Source organism: Procambarus clarkii, chromosome 4 (genome assembly GCF_040958095.1).
Source record: "Procambarus clarkii isolate CNS0578487 chromosome 4, FALCON_Pclarkii_2.0, whole genome shotgun sequence".
Taxonomy (NCBI): domain Eukaryota; kingdom Metazoa; phylum Arthropoda; class Malacostraca; order Decapoda; family Cambaridae; genus Procambarus; species Procambarus clarkii.
Genome location: NC_091153.1, coordinates 4,326,253 through 4,351,805, shown reverse-complemented (window position 1 = coordinate 4,351,805; position 25,553 = coordinate 4,326,253). Strand labels below are relative to the sequence as shown.

Sequence of the window (25,553 nt, the reverse complement as noted above, 5' to 3'; positions counted from 1 at the left end):
GTCGGTGGAAATAGATAGCTTCTGACACTTGTGTACGGTACTAATAGCTTCTGACACCTGTGTACGGTACTAAATAGCTTCTGACACCTGTGTACGGTACTAAATAGCTTCTGACACCTGTGTACGGTACTAAATAGCTTCTGACACCTATGTACGGTACTAATAGCTTCTGACACCTGTGTACGGTACTAAATAGCTTCTGACACCTGTGTACGGTACTAAATAGCTTCTGACACCTGTGTACGGTACTAAATAGCTTCTGACACCTATGTACGGTACTAATAGCTTCTGACACCTGTGTACGGTACTAAATAGCTTCTGACACCTGTGTACGATTCTAGATACCTTCTGACACTTGTGTACGGTACTAAATAGCTTCTGACACCTGTGTACGGTACTAAATAGCTTCTGACACCTGTGTACGGTACTAAATAGCTTCTGACACCTGTGTACGGTACTAGATACCTTCTGACACCTGTGTACGATTCTAGATACCTTCTGACACTTGTGTACGGTACTAAATAGCTTCTGATACCTGTGTACGATACTAAATAGCTTCTGACACCTGTGTATGGTACTAGATACCTTCTGATACATGTGTACGGTACTAAATAGCTTCTGATACATGTGTACGGTACTAAATAGCTTCTGATACATGTGTACGGTACTAAATAGCTTCTGATACATGTGTACGGTTCTAGATACCTTCTGATACATGTGTACGGTACTAAATAGCTTCTGATACATGTGTACGGTACTAAATAGCTTCTGATACATGTGTACGGTACTAGATACCTTCTGACACCTGTGTACGGTATTTAGATACCTTCTGACACCTGTGTACGGTATTTAGATACCTTCTGACACTTGTTAACGGGCTTATATATCATCCTCTCCACAGCGTAACATAACCTTTCTCTACAAGTTTTTATTTAATCGCGATCCGCCAATCGGTTTACAACAAGTTACTGCCAGTGAACACGGCGAACAGTAAGAGGGTTTGTACACAATCGTTGCTCACCATTTGTGACTCGACACAGCGCTAATATTGCTGGCGAAGCAAGGGGTGTTATTCGCTGCATAACAGAGAGCTGTGTACCTTCTGTGAGTGCCTCCAGAGACTGTTATTGTTCCACGAGTCAGACAGGACCATTTTTCCTGCTTTCGTCTCAAATGTTCATTTTTGGGTTTTGGTTTACAAAGGATTACTTCCCGGGTACTTTACAGCCGCAGGGAATTAAGAGTATAGCTCTCTCTCTCTCTCTCTCTCTCTCTCTCTCTCTCTCTCTCTCTCTCTCTCTCTCTCTCTCTCTCTCTCTCTCTCTCTCTCTCTAACACAGTTTCTATCTCATCTGTGCCAGTTCTTTTATTATCTAAAGGGCCACTATCTCCTCTGCTTTTGTCTTTACTCGTTCACTAAATATCCGAAATGGACTCTCCTTCTTGTCGAAATCTTTTTCGGCAACTGTCCCAAGCAGAAATACTGCAAGCAAGGCTGGGAGGAGAAGCACAGGCCGCAGTAATAATAGTTTCTGCAGTATTATAAGTAACAGCGATAACGGAAGCAAGTAATTAGATGTATTTTTGGCAGTAGTAGTCGTAAAAGGAGTCTTAGAGGTCGTGACAGGTGCAATAACGAACTATAGCACTATATGTGGTACATTTAGTAGTGGTCGTACTTTTGCGTCAGTAAATATAATAATAATAATAAATAATAACAGAATAATGAAATATGTTGAGCAAACCACACACTAGAAAGTGAAGGGACGACGGCGTTACGGCGTTCCTTCACTTTCCACAGTCGACTTGAGAATGGTCCAGGACGGACCGAAACGTCGTCGTCCCTTCACTTTCTAGTGTGTGGTTTGGTCAACCTATTTCAGCCACGTTATTGTGACTCCTCGCCTGCAGAGTAATGAAGCTAGATTATAGTACTGCGAACAGTAATTATAGCATTGATATCAGAAATAATAACGACAGTATTAACAATAATTACAGTTAACAGCAATGAGAGAAAACACTATCAACTACACCCAATGTTGTTTTCAACAACATTGGGTGAAAATCTCGGGTTGAAAACAACATTGGGTGAAAATCTCGGGTTGAAAACAACATTGGGTGAAAATTTCGGGTTGAAAACAACATTGGGTGAAAATCTCCGGTTGAAAACAACATTGGGTGAAAATCTCCGGTTGAAAACAACATTGGGTGAAAATCTCGGGTTGAAAACAACATTGGGTGAAAATTTCGGGTTGAAAACAACATTGGGTGAAAATCTCGGGTTGAAAACAACATTGGGTGAAAATCTCGGGTTGAAAACAACATTGGGTGAAAATCTCGCGTTGAAAACAACATTGGGTGAAAATCTCCGGTTGAAAACAACATTGGGTGAAAATTTCGGGTTGAAAACAAACACAATCCGGATACACTAGAGGGAGATAGATATGTACACCCTCGAGTCCTACTGCGTCTCTGTGGAAACAACCGGAACACAGAAAAGGTTTCTGTCCCTTCAGAGCGAGTGAGTGTACTCGTGTACTCACGTGTACTCACTAATCCCCCACTCCCCCAACATCCTACATTCTCCCCCTCATCCTACCTACCCCTCCCTTTCTCCCTCCCTCCCTCCCTTAACCTTCTTCCCGGAGAAGGGAACTTGACCCGTTCGAGTGAGAGTAATGAGGATAAAATATGTAAGATGAGCTCTATGATGGCTTTTGTGGAGCTGTAGATGATCCAGATGAGCTCTATGATGGTTTCTGTGGGGCGGTTGATGATCCAGATGAGCTCTATGATGGTTTCTGTGGGGCGGTTGATGATCCAGATGAGCTCTATGATGGTTTCTGTGGAGCGGTTGATGATCCAGATGAGCTCAATGATGGTTTCTGTGGGGCGGTTGATGATCCAGATGAGCTCTATGATGGCTTTTGTGGAGCTGTAGATGATCCAGATGAGCTCTATGATGGTTTCTGTGGGGCGGTTGATGATCCAGATGAGCTCTATGATGGTTTCTGTGGGGCGGTTGATGATCCAGATGAGCTCTATGATGGTTTCTGTGGAGCGGTTGATGATCCAGATGAGCTCTATGATGGCTTTTGTGGATCTGTAGATGATCCAGATGAGCTCTATGATGGTTTCTGTGGGGCGGTTGATGATCCAGATGAGCTCTATGATGGCTTTTGTGGAGCTGTAGATGATCCAGATGAGCTCTATGATGGCTTTTGTGGAGCTGTAGATGATCCAGATGAGCTCTGTGATGGCTTTTGTGGAGTTGGAGATGATCCAGATGAGCTCTATGGTGGCTTTTGTGGAGCTGTAGATGATCCAGATGAGCTCTGTGATGGCTTTTGTGGAGCTGTAGATGATCCAGATGAGCTCTGTGATGGCTTTTGTGGAGCTGTAGATGATCCAGATGAGCTCTGTGATGGCTTTTGTGGCGGTGTAGATAATCCATATGAACTCTATGATGGCTTTTGTGGAGCTGTGGATGATCCAGATGAACTCTATGATTTATGTTGTGCAGATGTGGATAATCAACATAAACTCTCTTATTTCTTTTGTGCAGCTGTGACTAATACCGATATGATTGCTTTTGTTAAAGCTGCAGATAAGCTTCAATTTAGTTGTGGTGACAGTCATAGATGCGCATTCTCCCATTAAGGATAATGTGAGAATGAGCTAATCTGAATGAGTTACATACCCTATGATCACAATTAAAGCCAAGGGCTTAGTACAGCCAATTACGACAGCCTACGAATGGTCTGAATGGCTGATTATGAGCAGCATACACAAGTATAATTAAGGTTCAGAAGCATACCCAGTCAACATGATGAGGTGTAGAGTCAGTGTCGTCACCTTGCATGAGTGAGAGCAAGATCTTCCTGAGTCAGAGAAGTGGAATAATGTGAGATTATCAGTAATCGATGCTGCCAGGCTCTGCTGCCCTCTCTTCCAATAATGAGAGTGCTTAAAGTATCCATTTGGTAAAACGTATAAAAATGAATTGCTTGAACGGAGGTTTATTTTTATATAATTTTTGCATTATTGAATTAGCCAAAATGAGAACATAGAAGCAATAGGAGAAATTATCCTGGGATTCATAAAAGCCTAGGCCTAATTTTAGGCTCTCTGAGGCCTGATATAGTGAATATATGTACAGGTGGGCCATATCGAGGTCCAGAATAATCGATTTCCTTGATTTCGGTCCATAACAAGGACCGAGTCGGAAGGTTATCCAATCAGGACCAAAATAAGGACCGAGGGTCCATTTTCAAGCCATTCTGAACGGTCCAAGGGTCTTAGGTCTTTTCTTTTTAATTTTGAAAGCTAGAAAAGAACTGCGCGTTAAGGCGTGTGATTTACACATTTAAAATGTATGAATTTCCAATTTGATGTATGAAAATATGATATGTCTATATCATACGTATAGACATATATAAATCTGTCTTCTATCATTCTATGGCATTCCAACCTTGCGTTGGAGAATTTGTTTATCAAATTCAGCACATCTATCGCTCAGTGACATCCCAGACCGGTGTTGAAGGACTTGCTTTTAAGTTCAACATATCTAAGGACTTGTTCATCACGTTCAACACATCTAAGGACTTGTTCATTACGTTCAACACATCTAAGGACTTGTTCATCACGTTCAACACATCTAAGGACTTGTTCATCACGTTCAACACATCTAAGGACTTGTTCATCACGTTCAACACATCTAAGAACGCGTTCATCACGTTCAACACATCCAAGGACCTGTTCATCACGTTCAACACATCTAAGGACTTGTTCATCACGTTCAACACATCTAAGGACTTGTTCATCACGTTCAACACATCCAAGGACCTGTTCATCACGTTCAACACATCTAACGACTTGTTCATCACGTTCAACACATCCAAGGACTTGTTCATCACGTTCAACACATCTAAGGACCTGTTCATCACGTTCAACACATCTAAGGACTTGTTCATCACGTTCAACACATCCAAGGACCTGTTCATCACGTTCAACACATCCAAGGACCTGTTCATCACGTTCAACACATCTAAGGACCTGTTCATCACGTTCAACACATCTAAGGACCTGTTCATCACGTTCAACACATCTATCTTCTCCACTGCGGCCTTGTTGACACTCCTCTCCTTGGGGAATCAGGGCACTTTGGCAGTCATTTTGAAATGCTCGTTTTCTTTAAGAGAAATTGAAGCATTCGATTTATTATTTTTTTTTTTACACAGAGACTAATCACACTAATGTGACTGTATCAATAAGGAAATCCGTAAGAGTATTGACGAGGATTCGATCCTATTCAGTGGGTTCCACCGCATTGTGTACCAGTAGCACCAATGGTTCAAGCAACAGTAGCAGCAGGAGCAGTCAGAAGAGTAGCGTTAATAGTGATAATTATTTTTGAGGGAACAATCAATCAATCTCATTTTCGTTCAAAAATATTGAGTTAATATTTAGAGAGAGAATTCATAAAAATAAACCAGTTTTTAATCGCGAAAACAAAATACATATAGCAACATATTTTTCATCAAAAGGCCTGTCTGTAGCCCATTCTGGGTCCCACACAATCAACATCACTCTCCACCAGTTCAGTTTGATATTTCTATTATAAGGTGTATAATAGATTTTCTGAACAGAAACATGTTTTCAGCCATGTTATGGGCAGTTTAGTCGTTATATTTCATTATGAAATTTCGAGATGATATCTTGCTCTATAAGGCAAATATATATAAGTACAAACTGTTTACATCTCTCGGTTACTACGTTACTGATAAATAAAATAATAACATATATTATATTTATTACAATTAGTGCATGTTACTTCATATGTTTTGTATGGGTGTTAAACATTTTAAACTAATTATTAAGATAAATCTTATAAATAAAAATTATAATATATATAAGAAGCAACAATATTACTATATAACAAAATAAAATAGCTGATGCCATGTTCAACGTTGTAACATCATATAAGGAGAGAACCCGCCTCAGAGTGGTGCGTGCCCCCCATGCTGGGGACTTTCCATTGGAAGTACGTATGTCTGTAACCGGCATGCGTCTAGACCTAGATGCCCTGTATGTAGCAGTGGCCTTCCACCTTGGTGCCCCAGTTCACACTGAGTACATGTGTATTTGCAACAAGGTGGAAGCAGACCAATATGGAATGCCTGGGTTGCACTGCGGAAGCTCCAAGAGCTGGCATGCAAGACACAACAAAGTTAATGATATCACGAAGAGGAGCCTTTCCTCAGCTCAGTGCCCAGCAGAGAGAGACCCTCATATCCTAATGGCTCAAAACCCAGATCAGTCCGTTCATCCAGATGGCATTACAATATACCCCTGGAAGAGGGGCAGACAGCTGGTGTGGAACTACTCATGTGTATCTACCCTTGCTAAATATATATATATATATATATATATATATATATATATATATATATATATATATATATATATATATATATATATATATATATATATATATATATATATATATATACCCACTTCGGTGCTGATAAAACAGGCGGTTCAGCCAACCACAGGGAAACAGAATATTCAATCAAGTATTGGAAGGTCAATACACCTTTGTTCCCATGGCATCTGAGCGACTCGGCCCCTGGGGTAGAAGGGCCTTGAACTTTCTCATAGAATTGGGTTAGAGGCTCGTTGATATCACCCAAGGGCTGCCAGTTATCTGGTTCAGCGCCTCCGTGAGGCGATCTAGAGGGGTAAACGCCTGCTGCGTCCTCGGTTCCTGTCCGGAAGCGGAGGAGCTCCAAGAGACCCAAAATCTTTAAATACATATTGTATTAACCAATGTACATCTTGTAACCTTTAAATGTCTATTAAAGCACAGCAAAACACAAAAGGAAGGAGGGGTGGTAGGAGAAAAGAACATGGAAACTGCATTGGAGGGGACCTAAACATTTCCTTTAATGCGTTGTGTGTGCTTTTCTCCGAGGCTATGGGTCCCCTTCTTCCAGCTTGAGGTGGTACCCACCTATATACTGAACAAATTAAAAATTAAAATAATATATTAAAAATATAAACATTAAATTTGCAAATTAAATATCACATATGATTTCAACCGTTTGTTCAGGAACTATTGAACGAGGAATCGTTCAATAATATCACAATAGTGTCTTACTCTTTATTAACACAACTACTAGTCTTCAAAACGTTATTACTGAATTTATTAATATTGCTGTTATTGTGACTAATACCACTTTTGCCATTACTACTTATTCTGTCAGTTATAGGCTTACAAATGTTGCTATTAATGCCTTTGTTGCCGTCATTACAATATATGTCATCATTCAGAAGGTGTGGAAAAGGTTTTTTAATTTTTCAGGAAATGTGCAGTTCATTTACACTGAGGAATACATGTCCAGTCCACCCAGAATGGTGACGATTTGTTTAAGTTCTTAAGAATAAGTGTTCTGATTCTGTTTAACAGCACTATTATTAACAGTAGAATTAGTGACAGCCGGGCATGAATAGAGAGAAGGCCAGGTAGGCCGGATGGGCGAGGTGGGCTGGGTGGGCCAGGTGGACCAATTAATACCAAAACTGGCCGTTTTTAAAGGTGAATCCACAGACAATTTTTCTAAAGGTTTTACCTACAAATGTGCGCATGAAGCTGCGAAGTCCTCTTCTACGCATTTAGGATAATAATCTTCGAGTTAAAGTACATCACTCTTCAGTTTGTCAAGTACATCACATATTTAATATATTGTGCTCGCTTTTCCCTCTGGCGTGCACATGGGAACTATGTACCATGTAAAGCCTTGTGCTTAAGTAGCACTTTGCTGAAATTCTACATTTAACATTAAAGAGATAGAAGAAAACGGAGTTGGGGGTCTTTAATTCCCATTATCTTTTGCTCTGTCGCTGTTGAGACGCAAAATGTGCTTTACGAGATGATTTAATGAACCCTTAAGTGTGATTAACGAGAGGCTGACTAAGATATTTCGAAGTTAATGCGTCTGAGGCGATTGTGAGGTCAATGCTTCTTAATTATTACCATTAGGAGTAGTTTACTGGGTTAATTAATTAAATTTATGAAGTAAGGCCTGACTATGTAAGCAAGCGTGCGTGTGTGTGTGTGTGTGTGTGTGTGTGTGTGTGTGTGTGTGTGTGTGTGTGTGTGTGTGTGTGTGTGTGTGTGTGTGTGTGTGTGTGTGTTATAACCTAACAGTTCTTACCTATCTGTGTTTGCTGGGAATGAGCTTCGTCTCTTGGATCCTGCCTTTTACTGTAATACGTCTGATTCATGTCGTCTTAATGCATTTATATGATAGATTATTTGAAATCGTTATATTCTCTGATTTATGTGTTTACAATTTTGACATATAACGTCTTGACTGTTTCCGACGAAGGCAGCTACGATAGGCTCCCCTCTGGCTCTTAAAATAATGCTCTAATTATAATGATCGCGATTGGTTAAGTTTGTTGTTGGTCTTAAAGCCTGTCAACCTCTGGAGAGGGTTTAAGACCACCACAGTAACTTATTGACTAACCAGCAAATACACTTTAATACCAAACATATACTCAACAGTAAAGCAAACTCTCAGTGAATATACACCGAAAAGCCCGGCACACATATTGGTGGATATATATTCCTTTTGATATCGCTTCTAATTTAAGTATTGTGGACTCAGTATGGTCCCACTGTCTTCAACATTGCATCACAGCTTAGCGAGACAACACCAGAGAACTCACCAAAATACCGACTCGCACGTAACCGTGTAGGGGAGACCCAGGAAGTATTTCATCTCCACCACCATCCCCACCAACAGACTCCAGGAGTATCCTCCCCCAGCCACTAGCCTCACCACCTCTGTTAACAGATCTTTCCAACAGCAAAAGACGCCAGAATGAATCTATTTATTTCCTTCAAGCAACAGAGAGAAAGTGTGTAATTTATAACTACTTTGTTCCGGTAGCTCCAGACTTCTGACGTCATCTAAGACCCCTAACCAACACCCTGACTTCCACCCAGCAGCACCAAACACCTGACGTCATCTAAGACCAATAACCAACACCCTGACTTCCACCCAGCTGCACCAAACACCTGACGTCATCTAAGACCCCTAACCAACACCCTGACTTCCACCCAGCAGCACTAAACACCTGACGTCATCTAAGACCCCTGACTTCCACCCAGCAGCACCAAACACCTGACGTCATCTAAGACCCCTAACCAACACCCTGACTTCCACCCAGCAGCACCAAACACCTGACGTCATCTAAGACCCCTAACCAACACCCTGACTTCCACCCAGCAGCACCAAACACCTGACGTCATCTAAGACCCCTAACCAACACCCTGACTTCCACCCAGCTGCACCAAACACCTGACGTCATCTAAGACCCCTAACCAACACCCTGACTTCCACCCAGCAGCACCAAACACCTGACGTCATCTAAGACCCCTAACCAACACCCTGACTTCCACCCAGCAGCACCAAACACCTGGCGTCATCTAAGACCCCTAACCAACACCCTGACTTCCACCCAGCAGCACCAAACACCTGGCGTCATCTAAGACCCCTAACCAACACCCTGACTTCCACCCAGCAGCACCAAACACCTGGCGTCATCTAAGACCCCTAACCAACACCCTGACTTCCACCTAGCTGCACCAGACAGACGGGGGTAGGGAAGCAGACCGTATGGTTGAAAAATCTGATCAAGGAGGGCGGGCGGCGGGAAGAGTACCGGTCCCCAGAGAGAAGCCACAGCGACGGGTTCCAGGAAGTGCTTGGCACTGTCACCTGCAGCTTGAGTGCGCCAGCTCGACACACAAGCTTTCCTCAGTGCCACAGCCCGCACCAGCACTTGCAAACTTTGTATAAAAATATATTAACGAGTGTAAACATATTTACCAAGGCGCGTGACGTTAGGGAACACGTTGGCTTGTGAGATACAAACAAAAAACTTTTAAGTAACGAACAAAGATGCATGGGAAGCCTTTATCCACACACTCAAACACACACACACACACTAGATGTGTACACATACACTCACACACACACTTTCTTTCAATCGACAGTCTCAGTGTCTTTGAATTTTGTGGATGTTGGGACGATTTGTGTTCCTGTTGGTAGGCCTGGTTGTGCCTACGGCCTTGCGTGGGTCTTTTTTCACTGCTGGCGGATGGCACAGCAATGTTTCAACATACGAGCATATGGAAAACTTGAGCCTGATCCATACTTTCTGGGGATTCAGTGGAATCCCTGGTTGTATAATACATGCCATGTTGTGGTACAGTGGTAAGGTCAGAGGCTGGGTGTTCCTTGATCGCTGATTCGAGTAAATTCATTGTAACAATGAATTTTCTCATTGATACATGATGTTAGTGTGATTTCTTTGTGATTATTATTATTATTAATTTTATTAATATTGTATTATTATTATTATTATTATTATTATTATTATTTATATTCTTCTTATTCTAATTATTATTTATTTGTGTTATTATTTTTGCGTTTTTTTTATCATGTGTGTTTTTTTCTTTATTTTTTCTGTTTCTTATCATTGTTTCCTATGTTATTTCTTCGATTTCTTTCCTTTCTCCTCCGTTTTCCTTAGCGTCACGGTTTCATCCATCTCCCAGCAGTAACAATTGGATCGTATCTCCAGCTTATGTTGTTCCAGTTGCCAGTTGAGTGAGGTCCATGACCTTGTGTGACCCTCCGTGACCTTCGCTCGCTAATATCCCTGCATCTCCGTTCCAGTCGCTCTAGCCACTTCCAGGACTATTGTCAGTGATGTGGAGGCCGTCTAAACATCCGCTGGAAACACTCTCTTTCCAGCACCATGTCTGGAAGCCCGGATATAGGAGGTGGAACGTCTGGAATTCTTGGCTTGCGCTTTCTAATAATTCTCGTGGGGTCTTTTTGCTCAAACTTGTGAAGCTTATTGAGTCTTACCTTTTTACAAGGAGCTTTAAGATGTCAGGTTACTAAGTCAATAAACCATAAGTAATGTTCACAGGCTTTATAAGCAGGACTTATGTTTATCACACACCATCTGTTCCTTTTTTATGATACATAAAATAAAAAAAATAAAATAAAATGTTTATTTAGGTAAGGTACATACAATAAATTTTTACAAAGATTGGTTGACTTATAGGTAGAGCTAGTACATACAATGCCTAAAGCCACTATTACGCAAAGCGTTTCGGGCATCATATGTCCTACTACATATATTTGTCCTAATACATATTACATATGTCTGAAGACATGAATGAAGGAAGTTAAAGCCTGTAGGAACGTTGAATCAACTGGAAATAGTCTTCATAGATAATTTACAGTTACGTGTAAGCAACTTGTAAATTGTTGTACCCGCCAAACACACAGCGAAACTACGACGTTGCTACAACGTTCAAACAAGATTTAATACCTCCTAACAAGTTATGACAACCGATATAACAAGTTGTAACAACGTTTAAATACGTCAAAAATACGTTAAGCCAAGATGTAACAACTTTATTACAAATTGTAACAAGCGGAAAATTGGGTCAGTTACGGTTTGTGTTTCCAGGGGTATGTAGCAAGTACATCCTTCAACACCACGTCTGGAACGGTGATGGAAAGTGTCAAGAATGGTGCCAGCAGATGTTAAGACTGTGTGGAGCCGGATATGAACAGCTGTAACTCCCGGAGTTGGTGGCCCTGAGAGAACGACATTGTGAATGACCCGTTGTTCGCTCTGAGGAAAAAATAAATGGCTCATCAAATATAGTCACTCAGGAATAAATGAAACGACGAGGGTAGTAAACCAGTGATGGTGGATTCGTTGAAATTTGTAATATTTTTTTTTTTTTATTGTAGATGGAAATGGAGGAATTACTCTGGCTTGTGAGTAGTGGTATTCTCAAACTTGCGTCCTTCAGAACACAAGGAAATGACAACGGTGCTATCAATGAGAACATCACTAAAGGCAAGAGTGTAGGCGGGTCTTGCGTAAAAATCCTGGTTGTGGCACCAGCTGGGAGCCTACAGACCTTTCCGGTGAACTCATTAGAATTCCGGTTGATTGGCTCATGTCCTATCATGGTCAAGTGGGTTAAACCCAGCGCCTAGGAATCACTAAAACGCTGGATCAAGTCACCTCCTTGTTTCAAATAATTTTCTCAATAATAATAATAATAATAATAATAATAATAATAATATTGACTCACTACAATACTACAATGTATAAATGAAGGTGAAGAAAGGACCCAATACATGTGTAATTGTATTATTCAACTGATTTTTTTTTTTATGAACCCACATTCTTTATGAGGGTGCTGTAAAACAATGTAGTGTACAAGATTCTATGAGCTTGTGTTTATCTGTTCGGCAGAGCGCCTTGCGTCAGGCAGAGCACTTTGTGTAAGGCAGAGTGCCTTGCGTCAGGCAGAGCGCCTTGCGTCAGGCAGAGCGCCTTGTGTAAGGCAGAGCGTCCATCACTAGACATTATTATGATTATGCTCCCCCCCCCCTACCCAACCACTTGGGGGTGGACGGTAGAGCGACGGTCTCGCTTCATGCAGGTCGGCGTTCAATCCCCGACCGTCCAAGTGGTTGGGCACCATTCTCTCCCCCGTTCCATGCTAAATCCTTTCCTGACCCCTTCCAAGTGCTGTATAGTCAATGACTTGGTGCTTTCCCCCTGATAGTTCCCTTCCCCCCCCCCCGGGGGGGGGTGCCCGAGGGATGCCGAAACTTCAGATGAATGATCAAATGTCTTCGTTTCGAGGAACTGTTGGGAGCGTTTCATGGAAACAATACCTCTAATCTCAACACCACAAGGTGTTGTGGTGGTTGTGGTCACCACAACACCTTGTGGTGTTGACTGTGACTAATGAATTAAACAAGAATAATAATACAAACTTCAAAAAGACCACAGCAGGAGCAGAACGTCTGAGGCCCTCCAGCAAGTGCACTCAACGAGTGAATACACTCCAAGTGGGACGACACGACTCGTTAACTCAATGCCTCGTCATAGATTATCATTGGTGCTAAGTTATTTGTTGCTTGAGTTTTCCCAACATCACTTCCCACCCCAGAGTTCATAACTCGTTTGTGTAGGCGAGATTATTGTGATGGACGCTGGATGGAAAATGCTTAGACAAACCCGTAATGAGTGAGACAATATTGTGCCCTGCTTAATGTTACGCCAGGAGCTCTGAAAATATGATTAATTATTTTGTGTTTCTTCATAGAAGAATGACTGAACTTTCAAATACGAGAGGTGCTAGATTTTTATTGTAATTCAAGGATGAAGTAATGTGAAATCGTTCAAGATTTTTGGAAACGAATTTTAGAACTGGGTTGCTGCTGATTACATTTTAATGAGAGTTTTAAGTATTGCATCTGAGAAAAATTTTAAATTTTGTCATAATTAAGCATCGAAGGCATATAATTACAAACAAAAATTTTAAAACATCAAATGCAACACATATGCTTATGTTTGAGTATATTTTAAGCATTATACTCATGATGAGCCGCTGTAACAAAATAGGAAAGAGGAGAACAAGGCTTTTTCGAGCAACCCTCGACGCTCATCTCCATCGCAACGGCCATTAAATGCCACCAGCGAGGCAACTTTGGCCCCCAGTTGAGAGCTTGATTATGATTAAAGGCGATTTGATAAACTCGAAGGTTTGGTAGTTCACGTGGAGGTGTGGCGATCAGCGCCCATGCGAGCCTCCAGATGTCTAAAGTTTGCGTAAAACAGGATCTTTGAAATATCAGCGTCGAGGGTCTCCACTAGAGAATAGACTCAGGCCGAGACTTCCATGAGTTGTACTAAGCCGATCCTTCAAACTCTCTGTTTTGTCTGGTGAAGGGAGATGGGATCTGCATTCATTATTGAGCCGTTTGTCAAAAATGTTACCCAAGCAATTAAATCATCCGTTTTTGTCTGACACTCAGAACATTCAGAAGGCAGCGCTCCGCTCACTGGATTAAGACCTTGAGGTTTTTCGAGCCAAAAATGTCCTGTTGATTGACCCTCGGCTACACAGACAATGCTCATCTCTAAACATTGAACCAAATTCATTCCGGAGAAATTATGGAATATGTTGACTATCAAAAAGGCTCTTTCTTCTTCTAAAAAAAATATAGAGGATTGGTCCTCCTCCACGACATTGTTTTGTGTATTAACAAGTTTAGGTATACACAGCAGTGTGCCGATTCTCCTGTTCGTTATATGAAGGATTACAAAGTGTGAATCGAAACTTTGTAATTGTTCACATAGAATAGGGTAGCAGAACATTGCTCTGTACATTACGACATTAGGTGTCGTAATATACATAGAGAGAACATATATACTCCCTGGGTGTACATTCCCTGATGTACACGACATTTCTGACTATAGAAGTGCTCCGGCTCCTCTAAAATGCTGACGGGACCATGAAAACGGTATTACGCAAAAGTTTATATACGACTGTGACCTCCATCACCACCACCACCACCCTTCCTCGCGTCCATATGTGTCCACTCGGGAGTATTTCGTGCTTCGAGACCTCCAGGGCCACCGCTCTCAGGACGATGAGAAGTTGTCTGTGGCGTGGTCCGAGGACCATTCAAAAGACTTTAATAACACTGGTGCAATGAGATTGAATGGCAAGTGCAGAATTTAAATTACGAAATACTAATTGATTGACTGACTTACATATAAGTCAGTGTGGTGTAGTGCGTAAGATACTAGATATGCGAAGGTGTGTGGAGCGCCTAGCTGTCTGGGTTCGAACCCTTTACGAGGATGGGTTTTCTGACATATATATATATATATATATATATATATATATATATATATATATATATATATATATATATATATATATATATATATATATATATATATATGGGCACCGCTAGATACACAATATAGTACAAAATTAAAGCAAGGCAAGCTTCACATTACACATGGTGACCAACGCACACATCAAAAGAAGGAGAAAAGACGACGTTTCGGTCTGTCCTGGTCCGTTATCAAGACGTATGCGGACTCGATACGACTCTATAATGGTCCAGGATGGACCGAAACGTCGTCTTTTCTCCATCTTCTGACATGTGGTTTGACCATCATATCTTCAGCCACGTTATTGTGACTCGTCGTCTTTAAATGACACTCGTAGCGATCACCAGCTGGTGCTAATGACAATACCCTTACCCCCTGCTGGATGAAAATATCCACACAAGTGTGACTCAAGTGTGTCTGGGTGTGGGGCCCAGTCCTCCACACCTCGCCCCTTGCCACAGCTCTGTGTACACTCTCGCCTGATATCCTCCTTCCCTCGTTTCTTCCAAGTTTACCTTCCTTCGACTTAAGGGTTTACCTTCGAATTCGATTTAAGGGACTTCAGGTGCTTGAGGGATGAGGCGCCGGTTCTCTCGCTCTGCCACTCCGTAAGAAATGCAACTGTATTGCCTAACTTGACAAATATGAGTTCAAGAAACCCACCTCAACTCATCACTATGAGTTCGCTTAATACTGACATTTGTAACTCAAAACAGACTTGGGTACAAAATCACCATTTATAATTGTTATTCCTATGCAGTGTAATTAACATACTATGCAGTGTAATTAACATATTATGCAGTGTAATTAACATATTATGTAGTGTAATTAACATACTATGCAGTGTAACTAACATACTCATCATCGTCATCATTATCCTCAACAGTATTATGATTATCATGCGTAGGAGTCACCATCGTTCATCATCACATTGAATGGATGTTTCAAAGGAAATTGTTGATACTGTTTAATCACTATCGAGCGTTACTGAGCTAATTTGATAAACCCTCGTTAATACGACCCTCACATTAACAGGATCCCTCACCAATACGACCCTCACATTAACAGGATCTCTCACCAATACGACCCCTCACATTAACGGGATCCCTCACCAATACGACCCTCACATTAACAGGATCCCTCACCAATACGACCCTCACATTAACAGGATCCCTCACCAATACGACCCTCACATTAACAGGTGTGGGAACCGACCTGTGAGATTTATATTTATTTAATTTATATGAATTTATATTTACGTTAATTTATATACTTCGATAGCAATTTGTATAATGATGAGTGGACTGTATTTCTGCAATAATCTCATAATCTCACAAATCGATCCTCTACACATTAGGGGGGGTTTATTAGTTTATATATATATGCAGCCAATCAAACTACAGTATTAACTACATACATTGAAAAGGTTCCTTATCTTATAGTACAGCAGGTTAGTCCACCAGGTATAACTAGGGTGTAGACACCAAATTATCCTCTTTGAGGTAGCTTCCTCACCCAGTAACTGGTGCACAAAGTCTTCCATCCTCGTCTTGACCTGTCAAAAGTGCGCTAGCTGTGAAGCCAGAATCCTATATATGACAAGCTATATCAGAGAAAACACTATACAGTACATGGAACATTGAAGACCTGGCTTAATTACCTTTAGTTTGAGGCTTCCACGTGATCTAACCGGGTCACCCTATATCCTGACATTAATGGCCATAAATGAATGATAAACGGGTTTCGGATAGACACTTAACTTGAATTTGTAGACAGCGTGTTGACAATGGTACACCTTTGGTTTCCATAACACTACGTCCAAGTAAATTTAACAGGAGCCAAATTTGCTCCCGTGTGAGCCTCTGGTCTAGTACAAACAATGGCTGCCCTCCTTCCTCACTCTGACGCCTGGCTTACATTGTCCACATTTCAGAAAGTGATAGAAGGGTCACATTTACTCTACTTTAATATTGATAATTAAGTTAATTTATATGAGATGTTTTTATGATGGTAAAGTCCAAAGACTAATGTATTTAAGAATAATTCCCAGCAGAATAGCTGGTGAATTATAATAGTATGTGGTGATGATATCCCGTTTTCTATAGACGGTAATTCCACTACAAGTTACGTTTTCTATGGGTAACTTGTTTATACAACACAGCTCTTATCTGTCTGTATGATATTATTATTAAATGGTGTCGGATTTTCCGACAACAGGATCCCTCACCAATACGACCCCTCACATTAACAGGATCACTCACCAATACGATCCTCACATTAACGGGAGCCGAAACATTTTCTATCCAGAAATTCAACATTCTACAGTCGTTTACTTATAGCAACGATCAATTAAACGAGTTTTCTGAACGTGGCGAGTCGTTCGCGAGAAACAGTGGAATGAATCGCTTGTTTATTCACTCAATGGCTATTCACTCTAAGGAAACGGCCAGAAAAACTCACTAAAGTTTACTGAACCGCGAAGAGTAAAGTGGTGGTCAGATGAGTTGAGTGTCACTTGATTCATCTGAGTGCCAAAGGGGACAGGAAGGTACTGTGCTAACTGGCACTTGATGAGCAACGTGAACGACAATAAACTGGTCGTCGACGCCAGTTTTCGTGGCTGCTTAAATGACGTTAGAGAGATTTGAGACCATTTCAGTTTATAAAATGTTACGTAGTATCATACTGGGACAATATAGGTGTGAGGAGCCTAGTGTCGGCCTCTGGCTTCGTGGTCATAGGTGCTGAAGTACATATTTCCTAATGTACACGGTGTTATATGTTCTCTATATGTGGCTCTCTCATCCTCTCTGCCTCTCACTTGTCATATCTTTCATTCTCTCTTCCTTTGCCTCTAACTTCTCATCTCTCCATTCTCATTCTCTCTCTCTCTCCCTGTTTACATTTTCATTTCTCACCTCTCTCAGCCTTTCACTCCGCCACCCCTCTCTTTTCAACCCCTCCTTTCTCAGTTCACATGTAAAATTATATGTGAACTCATCGTCTGCAAAAACCTACCACAATAAAACACAATTTTTATAATGTTTACTTCCTCCATTTGCTGAACAAAACCCTACACATTTCCCAGGAATTGAAGAGGAAAGGAGAACTTTCCCCCCACATAAATGGCCGGTTTCCCAGTACACAAAGCGAGTCTTGATGGAGGACAAGAGGAAAAATGGGGACTGATTTAGTGTCCCCTTCCATGCGTCTGGGGCCCCGTTCTCTGTGAGTCTCCAGGAGCTGCCATAATTGCTGACTGGTCGTAGAAGACCCAGAGGAGAATGATGCTATTATGATGGTGTGAGGTGATGGTGTGAGGTGATGGTGTGTTATTGTGGCTGGGTGGTGAGAGGTAGTGAGGTTGTGATTGGGTGCTGGAGGTGGGTTAGTGTGGATGGTGGATTTATGGTGGTAGTAGTAGTAGTAGTAGGTGGTATTGGGTGGCTAATCCATTCTCTTGTTTAGATAGTAGTTTGTGTCTCTATGTGCACTATAGTACAATGATTGTCGTTCTAAGCAATTAGATAGTAGAACTTTGTACTGCTATCTGGAGGATTGGGTGTTGGTGGTTGATGATTGGGTGTTGGTGGTTGATGATTGGGTGTTGGTGGTTGATGATTGGGTGTTGAGGGTTGATGATTGGGTGTTGGTGGTTGATGATTGGGTGTTGGTGGTTGATGATTGGGTGTTGAGGGTTGATGATTGGGTGGTGGTGGTTGATGATTGGGTGTTGGTGGTTGATGATTGAGTGTTGAGGGTTGATGATTGGGTGGTTGTGGTTGATGATTGGGAGTTGGTGGTTAATGATTGGGTGGTGGTGCCTACTTCCCTGTCCAACAATGCAATATCTTATTAAAATATTCTACAGGAACCTGTTTAAAATAAGCCCCTTATTTTTATCTTTAGTTTATTATGATGTCGTAGAGTGTAATTGTTTTGAGGAACCTAGTTATTTGGCAAATACATAGAACAAGGAAATACATTTAACTAGGAAACAAAAATTGTGCCTGCAGAATACACTAATTTTCAAAATTTCGAATTTTTTCGTCAATGATATCTATACAAAAATTTCACTTCATATTAAGATTTAACTTTGTGCTTCCGCCTGGCAGCGAGCAGATGAAGTTTCTGCCTGAGTTTAAAAGAGTAATTATCCGGCGGAAGCTGTGGAGATGAGAGCCTGGTCAGGAGGCTGGAGGTGTAGTGGTGATGGTGGTGTAGTGGTGATAGTGGTGATAGAGGTGTAGTCGTGATGGTGGTGTAGTGGTGATAGTGGTTGTAGTGGTGATGGTGGTGTAGTGGTGATAGTGGTGTAGTCGTGATGGTGGTGTAGTGGTGATAGAGGTGTAGTCGTGATGGTGGTGTAGTGGTGATAGTGGTGTAGTGGTGATGGTGGTGTAGTGGTGATAGTGGTGTAGTGGTGATGGTGGTAAAGGTGCAATGGTTATAGTAGGAGTGGTTGGCAATGGTTGTGTGGTAGTGGTTGGCACTGGTTGTGTGGTAGTGGTTGGCACTGGTTGTGTGGCAGTGGTTGGCACTGGTTGTGTGGCAGTGGTTGGCACTGGTTGTGTGGCAGTGGTTGGCACTGGTTGTGTGGTAGTGGTTGGCAATGGTTGTGTGGCAGTGGTTGGCACTGGTTGTATGGCAGTGGTTGGCACTGGTTGTGTGGTAGTGGTTGGCAATAGTTGTGTGGCAGTGGTTGACACTGGTTGTGTGGTAGTAGTTGGCACTGGTTGTGTGGTAGTGGTTGGCACTGGTTGTTTGGTAGTGGTTGACACTGGTTGTGTGGTAGTGGTTGGCACTGGTTGTGTGGTAGTGGTTGGCACTGGTTGTGTGGCAGTGGTTGGCACTGGTTGTGTGGCAGTGGTTGGCACTGGTTGTGTGGCAGTGGTTTGGCACTGGTTGTGTGGTAGTGGTTGGCAATGGTTGTGTGGCAGTGGTTGGCACTGGTTGTGTGGCAGTGGTTGGCACTGGTTGTGTGGTAGTGGCTGGCACTGGTTGTGTGGCAGTGGTTGGCACTGGTTGTGTGGTAGTGGTTGGCACTGGTTGTGTGGTAGTGGTTGGCACTGGTTGTGTAGTAGTGGTTGGCAATAGTTGTGTGATAGTGGTTGGCAATGGTTGTGTGGCAGTGGTTGGCAATGGTTCAAAAACATGCTTTGAGTTTTTGTTCAAGTAATTACTCATCTGCTTTTTACTCGTGTGACTGTGTATCTACCTTCGTAATGTAGTGCTGTAGGAGGAGTGGTGACTGTATTTAACCTGTTTTTATCGGATTACGGCCGAAATATGAATATAAGAAACATTCTGTTAATTCCCAGCATTAGTGAATAATGTGGCATATATTATTATACGATAAAATCATTGTTTTGATTTTTTTGGTTCTCAAAATATTTACTGGGTTATCCCGGCAGCCACAGTCGTGGGGGGTGTGAAAGTGACACTGAACACGCTGTTCTCTTTTGAATTCCAGCAACCCTCATCACCCTATGTTCATCCCGTACCCCAGACCAGTCTCTCTGCCAATTTGGGTGAGGCTATCTCCAACCGTGTGGTCTTCAACTTTGGACAGACGGACAGGCCTTCTCTCTTAATGAATAACAGAAATTTTAAGTTCGGGAATATGTACTTCAGACAATCGAAAGTTAAGAGGAGGGACTCAAGAGCAGCAGCCTACTCCTAACCAACATAAGAAGAGGAGTGAACACTCACACGCCCAAACTCACACCCAAGATGTCCCGCGAAGATGAATCGCGCAAGAACTTTCCTCGAATCCTTTGTGATTGTATCTGTGATTTATATATTTTCATCTCGAAGATGACTCGTATTTGCTCGACCCTTCATCATCGAGAGAGGTTTGGCAGGTGATACCTCGACCCCCGCCAGAACTCTCCTGTCTGTCTCAGTTTTTCTGTGTATGAGCTTGTCTGTCGTTTTTGCCTTTGTCTGGTCTGATCTCTCTGTCTCTCAGTCGCTACAAACTGTCTTTCTGAGTATGTCTGTGTCTGTCTGTCTGTCTCTCTCTCTCTCTCTCTCTCTCTCTCTCTCTCTCTAAATAATTATGAATACATTCAGGAAGTATTTCTCTGCGATATTTAATATATGATTTCTAAACAATTTATCGAGAACAAGCAATATAAATACACTGTAATCAATCATCCAAGAAGCTTAAACATTTTCTCTCCAGCTAAGGAACAGTTTCAGGCACATTAGACTTGAGATAAATTTAGAATATTGCATTTTGCACTACGATGCATCATGCATCATGCACGCTGTATATATAAATTTAGGGCGAATATTTCATACAATTGCTATCGAGATTCGTTTGTATTAATATAAGATTAACTGACTGCGTTCCGGAACGTGATATCTCGCATGTTTTCAAAAGCCAAAGAAAAAGTGTTTTCCTAAAAATTTCGCGCACAGTTCCATGAAAATATGGTGTGAAAATGTGTGCATGACTCCCACATTAATGAAGATTTATGTTCTGAGCGTAAGTGTAGACTTTAAGGCTATTTCTTTATTGCAGGTTTATGTATTCAGAGCTGGTAATACGTGTATTCCTATTTTGTATATAAGAATTGAGTAGACAATTAAGCATAAAAAATACAAATGCATTAAATGGGCGTGTGGAGCTTGAGGTACAAACGTGTAGAGCTTGAGGTACAAAGGTGTAGAGCTTGAGGTACAAAGGTGTTGAGCTTGAAGTACAAAGGTGTAGAGCTTGAGGTACAAAGGTGTAGAGCTTGAGGTACAAAGGTGTTGAGCTTGAAGTACAAAGGTGTAGAGCTTGAGGTACAAAGGTGTAGAGCTTGAGGTACAAAGGTGTAGAGCTTGAGGTACAAAGGTGTTGAGCTTGAAGTACAAAGGTGTAGAGCTTGAGGTACAAAGGTGTAGAGCTTGAGGTACAAAGGTATAGAGCTTGAGGTACAAAGGTGTAGAGCTTGAGGTACAAATGTGTAGAGCTTGAGGTACAAAGGTGTAGAGCTTGAGGCACAAAGGTGTTGAGCTTGAAGTGCTCTTATGTCTGGAATAGTTCTTGAATAGTCACAATACCTCTTTCATGCCCTACCTCCCAATCCAACCCAAAGGGGAATATAAGGTAATCTTATAAACCCTGCTATCTGAGGGAAGACAGAAAGAGGAAACGATATCAAGACCGCACTATAAAACTAAACCAATATATTACACACAAGAAACAAGATAATATTTCTGCAATGATGGAACATAAACTAAGTTAAAACTATCAACTGAGACAGAAATTCCCTCACCCAGTGAGCAGGGAAAAAAGGGTAGCAAAGGCCCTTATGATATTATTATAAATCACAACTTAGTGAATTGATGTGATGAAAACGATTTCTGATCCCTGATCACCTGGTGCTATTGGGTATTAGACGTAAATAGTCTCGACTATCCAATACTTTTAATAGTCTGATGGTCAGGGTACTGGACTTGTCAGTGGTTTCAAAGTTCCTGGTAGTCTAAGGTTCGAACCTTTCATGGTGAGGAGTGTTATTGATACATTCGACTTGTGGTGAATGCAAGTTTGTGGTTACAATTGAGACTCAAATTCTCCCCTATAATGAGGATACATGGTTTGTTAATACATATAGTGAGGATACATGGCTTGTTTGTGTGTTATATTCAAAGTAGATACAGGAATTGTTATCGTGTCATATCCATGGTAGATACTCAGCATGATATTGTGTTATCGTGAAGGCTTGGCATATTTTTGTGTTATATCCACCGTAGATAGATGCTGGATGATGTTATTCTTACCGTGAACGGTGGCCAGGCGAGACTGTTGACTTAACTGTACCCTCTGGAGATTGTGTTTGTATATGCAATAAAGGGATACAGGCCCCTCAAACCCTCATTTTGGGAATATTGACTCTGCATTAAGGAATCCGTGAAATAACTGTATTCATGTATTCTTCGTGTATTCCAGGTGCGTCATGTTGTTGAATTGGAACTTTGCTATGCAATAAAATAGAGTAATCGGCCAAAATATTGCTTAAAGAGATTTATCAATAATTTATCAACAAATTTTTATTCATATAAATGTAATCTCAATGCAATATTTGTCTCGATAAAAGATATGCCCGAAACGCTTTGCGTAATAGTGGCTTTAGGCATTGTATGTACTAGCCCTATCTATAAATCCATCATTCTTTGTAAAATCTCTTGTATGTATGTATGTACCTTACCTAAATAAACATTTATTTATTATTTATTTATTTATATTCAAAGTGGTGTGAATGTTGAAGGTAAAGACAACAGACATTCTTTAGTGTGGTGAGAGGTGCAGTGGTGTGTGAGGTGTAAGGTAAGGAAGGCAGCTGTGGAAGTCAAAAGTAACTTACTGACCCACGAAACACAAAGGGAAAGTTTGGCTTTGGAGAGGGCGATTAATATATTAAATTAGGAATTAATTTAAATGAGGTAGTTTGAAAACACTGAGTATATGCAACTAGGACAAATGGAACACGTGAAATTAAGAAATAATTATGAGAATATATTAAGTCAAAACAAAGAAACAGCATATATACTGACATACAAGGGTATCATACATGGTATCAACTACTGATATCATGGATATCAGTCCCTAAGTCTGCAATGTTGTTTATATTGACCAAAATAGCCATAAAAAGACTGGTTCCAGGACAAGTTAGGATCCCCTTTTGTTTTCAAACTCTTGGCTCTGAATTTTAGATCTAGATCCCAAAACAGATGCTTGAGTATTGATGTTTTAAGTTGTTTAATGATGATTCTGACTGGCTGACATTTTCACAAACCAGAAGACTGAATCCTGTGATACTCGAGGGACAACCAACTTGAACAGTGTGAACATGAGACGCCCGCGACTCTTCAGTCTCCGATCAACAAGTAAAAGAAATGTTAACAACAGTGAAAGCTTTCACAAGTTTCTGCAGGAGTTACTCGCTTAGTCTGGCTTAGATGGCTGTGGTGGCTGAGATGGCTGTGGTGGCTGAGATGGCTGTGATGGCTGTGGTGGCTGTGATGGCTGTGATGGCTGTGGTGGCGGTGTGGGCCTTCGGGCTAGAGGACATATAGCCTCACAGATCAGGCAGTTACGACGGAAGAGTCAGGCCGCAAGAATTGAAAAACTCGAATTCATCGTGATGTAATGAGCAGGTAACCGATAGAATATTCCCTGTCCAGATTGACCGTCGCTTCTCTTTTACAAGCGGGCTCACCATAGCCCGTGCTGCCTAGAACTTTTTGTTCCACGTAGCGAATCTTAAACAACAACAACAAGCTTCTCTTTCCTTAACTCTCTCTCTCTCTCTCTCTCTCTCTCTCTCTCTCTCTCTCTCTCTCTCTCTCTCTTCTCTCTTCTCTCTCTCTCTCTCTCTCCCCCTGCCTCCCTCATTATTCCTTGTTAAGTATATTATGTCAACAAAAACCTGTATTTAATATACATAGTGCTGAGATGATGTTAAAGGTAATTACTAAAAGAGTAATTCATAAAATTTGAATTCAACATTAAAATATAATAATAATAAAAGATATAAATAATAATAAAATATATATAATAATAATATGAGCTTAATCCATTTCTGCTAAAAATCAGTAACATATAAATATATTACATTTATTTGTCGATCGCAACTACCTTATCTACATCTTTCCCTTGAACTCTAGCTACTATTCTTGCTCAGTTATCCTGGCCTCTCCTAGCTACTATGCTCAGTTATCCTGGCCTCTCCTAGCTACTATGCTCAGTTATCCTGGCCTCTCCTAGCTACTATGCTCAGTTATCCTGGCCTCTCCTAGCTACTATGCTCAGTTATCCTGGCCTCTCCTAGCTACTATGCTCAGTTATCCTGGCTTCTCCTAGCTACTATGCTCAGTTATCCTGGCCTCTCCTAGCTACTATGCTCAATTATCCTGGCCTCTCCTAGCTACTATGCTCTGTTATCCTGGCCTCTCCTAGCTACTATGCTCTGTTATCCTGGCCTTTCCTAGCTACTATACTTGCTCAGTTATCCTGGCCTCTCCTAGTTACTATGCTTGTTCAGGTATCCTGCCCTCTCGTAGCTACTTTGCTACGTTAACCTAGGCTCTCCTAGCTACTATGCTTGCTCAGCTATCGTGGCCTCTCGTAGCTACGATGCTCAGTTATCCTGGCCTCTCCTAGCTACTATGCTCAATTATCCTGGCCTCTCCTAGCTACGATTCTTGCTCAGCTATCCTGAGTAAGGATATTGACTGATCCCTAGATCGTCATGGTCCTTCAATCAACAACAACAGTATCTCTAATAGCCAGTACTCTGACTCAAACTATCTCGACCTATCGTAAGAGACTAATCTTAATTAAACTATTCCCACCTCTTCTAACTATTGTTCTGAAGAAAGCTATCCAGACTTATCCTAATTGTTTTGTGTGACCAAACTATCCAGACCTCTCTTAGCTATTGGGGGGATAGGGATAGTTGGATAGCTAAGAGGGATAGGGGGTTGGTAACTATCCATTTTTATCCAGTTATCCAGACCAATTAATGATTTTGACCAAGCTATCTAGACCTATTCTACTTATTGTGTTTTTCTTCATATCTTATCCTCATCTATCCTTGCCACTCTCATTCATCAACCTATCCCACCTCTGTTCTTCACTCCCCTCATCTCGGCTTCTCCTACCCACTGCCCTTCCCTCCTCTATCCCACAGATTAGTCTTGAGTGCTGACAAAGAGCCGCAATTAAGGGGATGGTGTTTACACGG

General features: G+C 41.4%; 1 protein-coding gene across 1 annotated transcript; it reads right to left on the bottom strand.

The window, feature by feature from the left end:
* Nucleotides 1–4,515: 4,515 nt before the first annotated feature.
* Nucleotides 4,516–5,838, bottom strand: LOC138370375 (trichohyalin-like). Its single transcript, XM_069334728.1, has 2 exons — nucleotides 5,834–5,838; nucleotides 4,516–5,191 (listed from the first exon to the last, which is right to left on the bottom strand). Exons 1-2 carry the CDS (start codon nucleotides 5,836–5,838, stop codon nucleotides 4,516–4,518), a joined length of 681 nt encoding a protein of 226 aa, XP_069190829.1.
* Nucleotides 5,839–25,553: the final 19,715 nt, after the last annotated feature.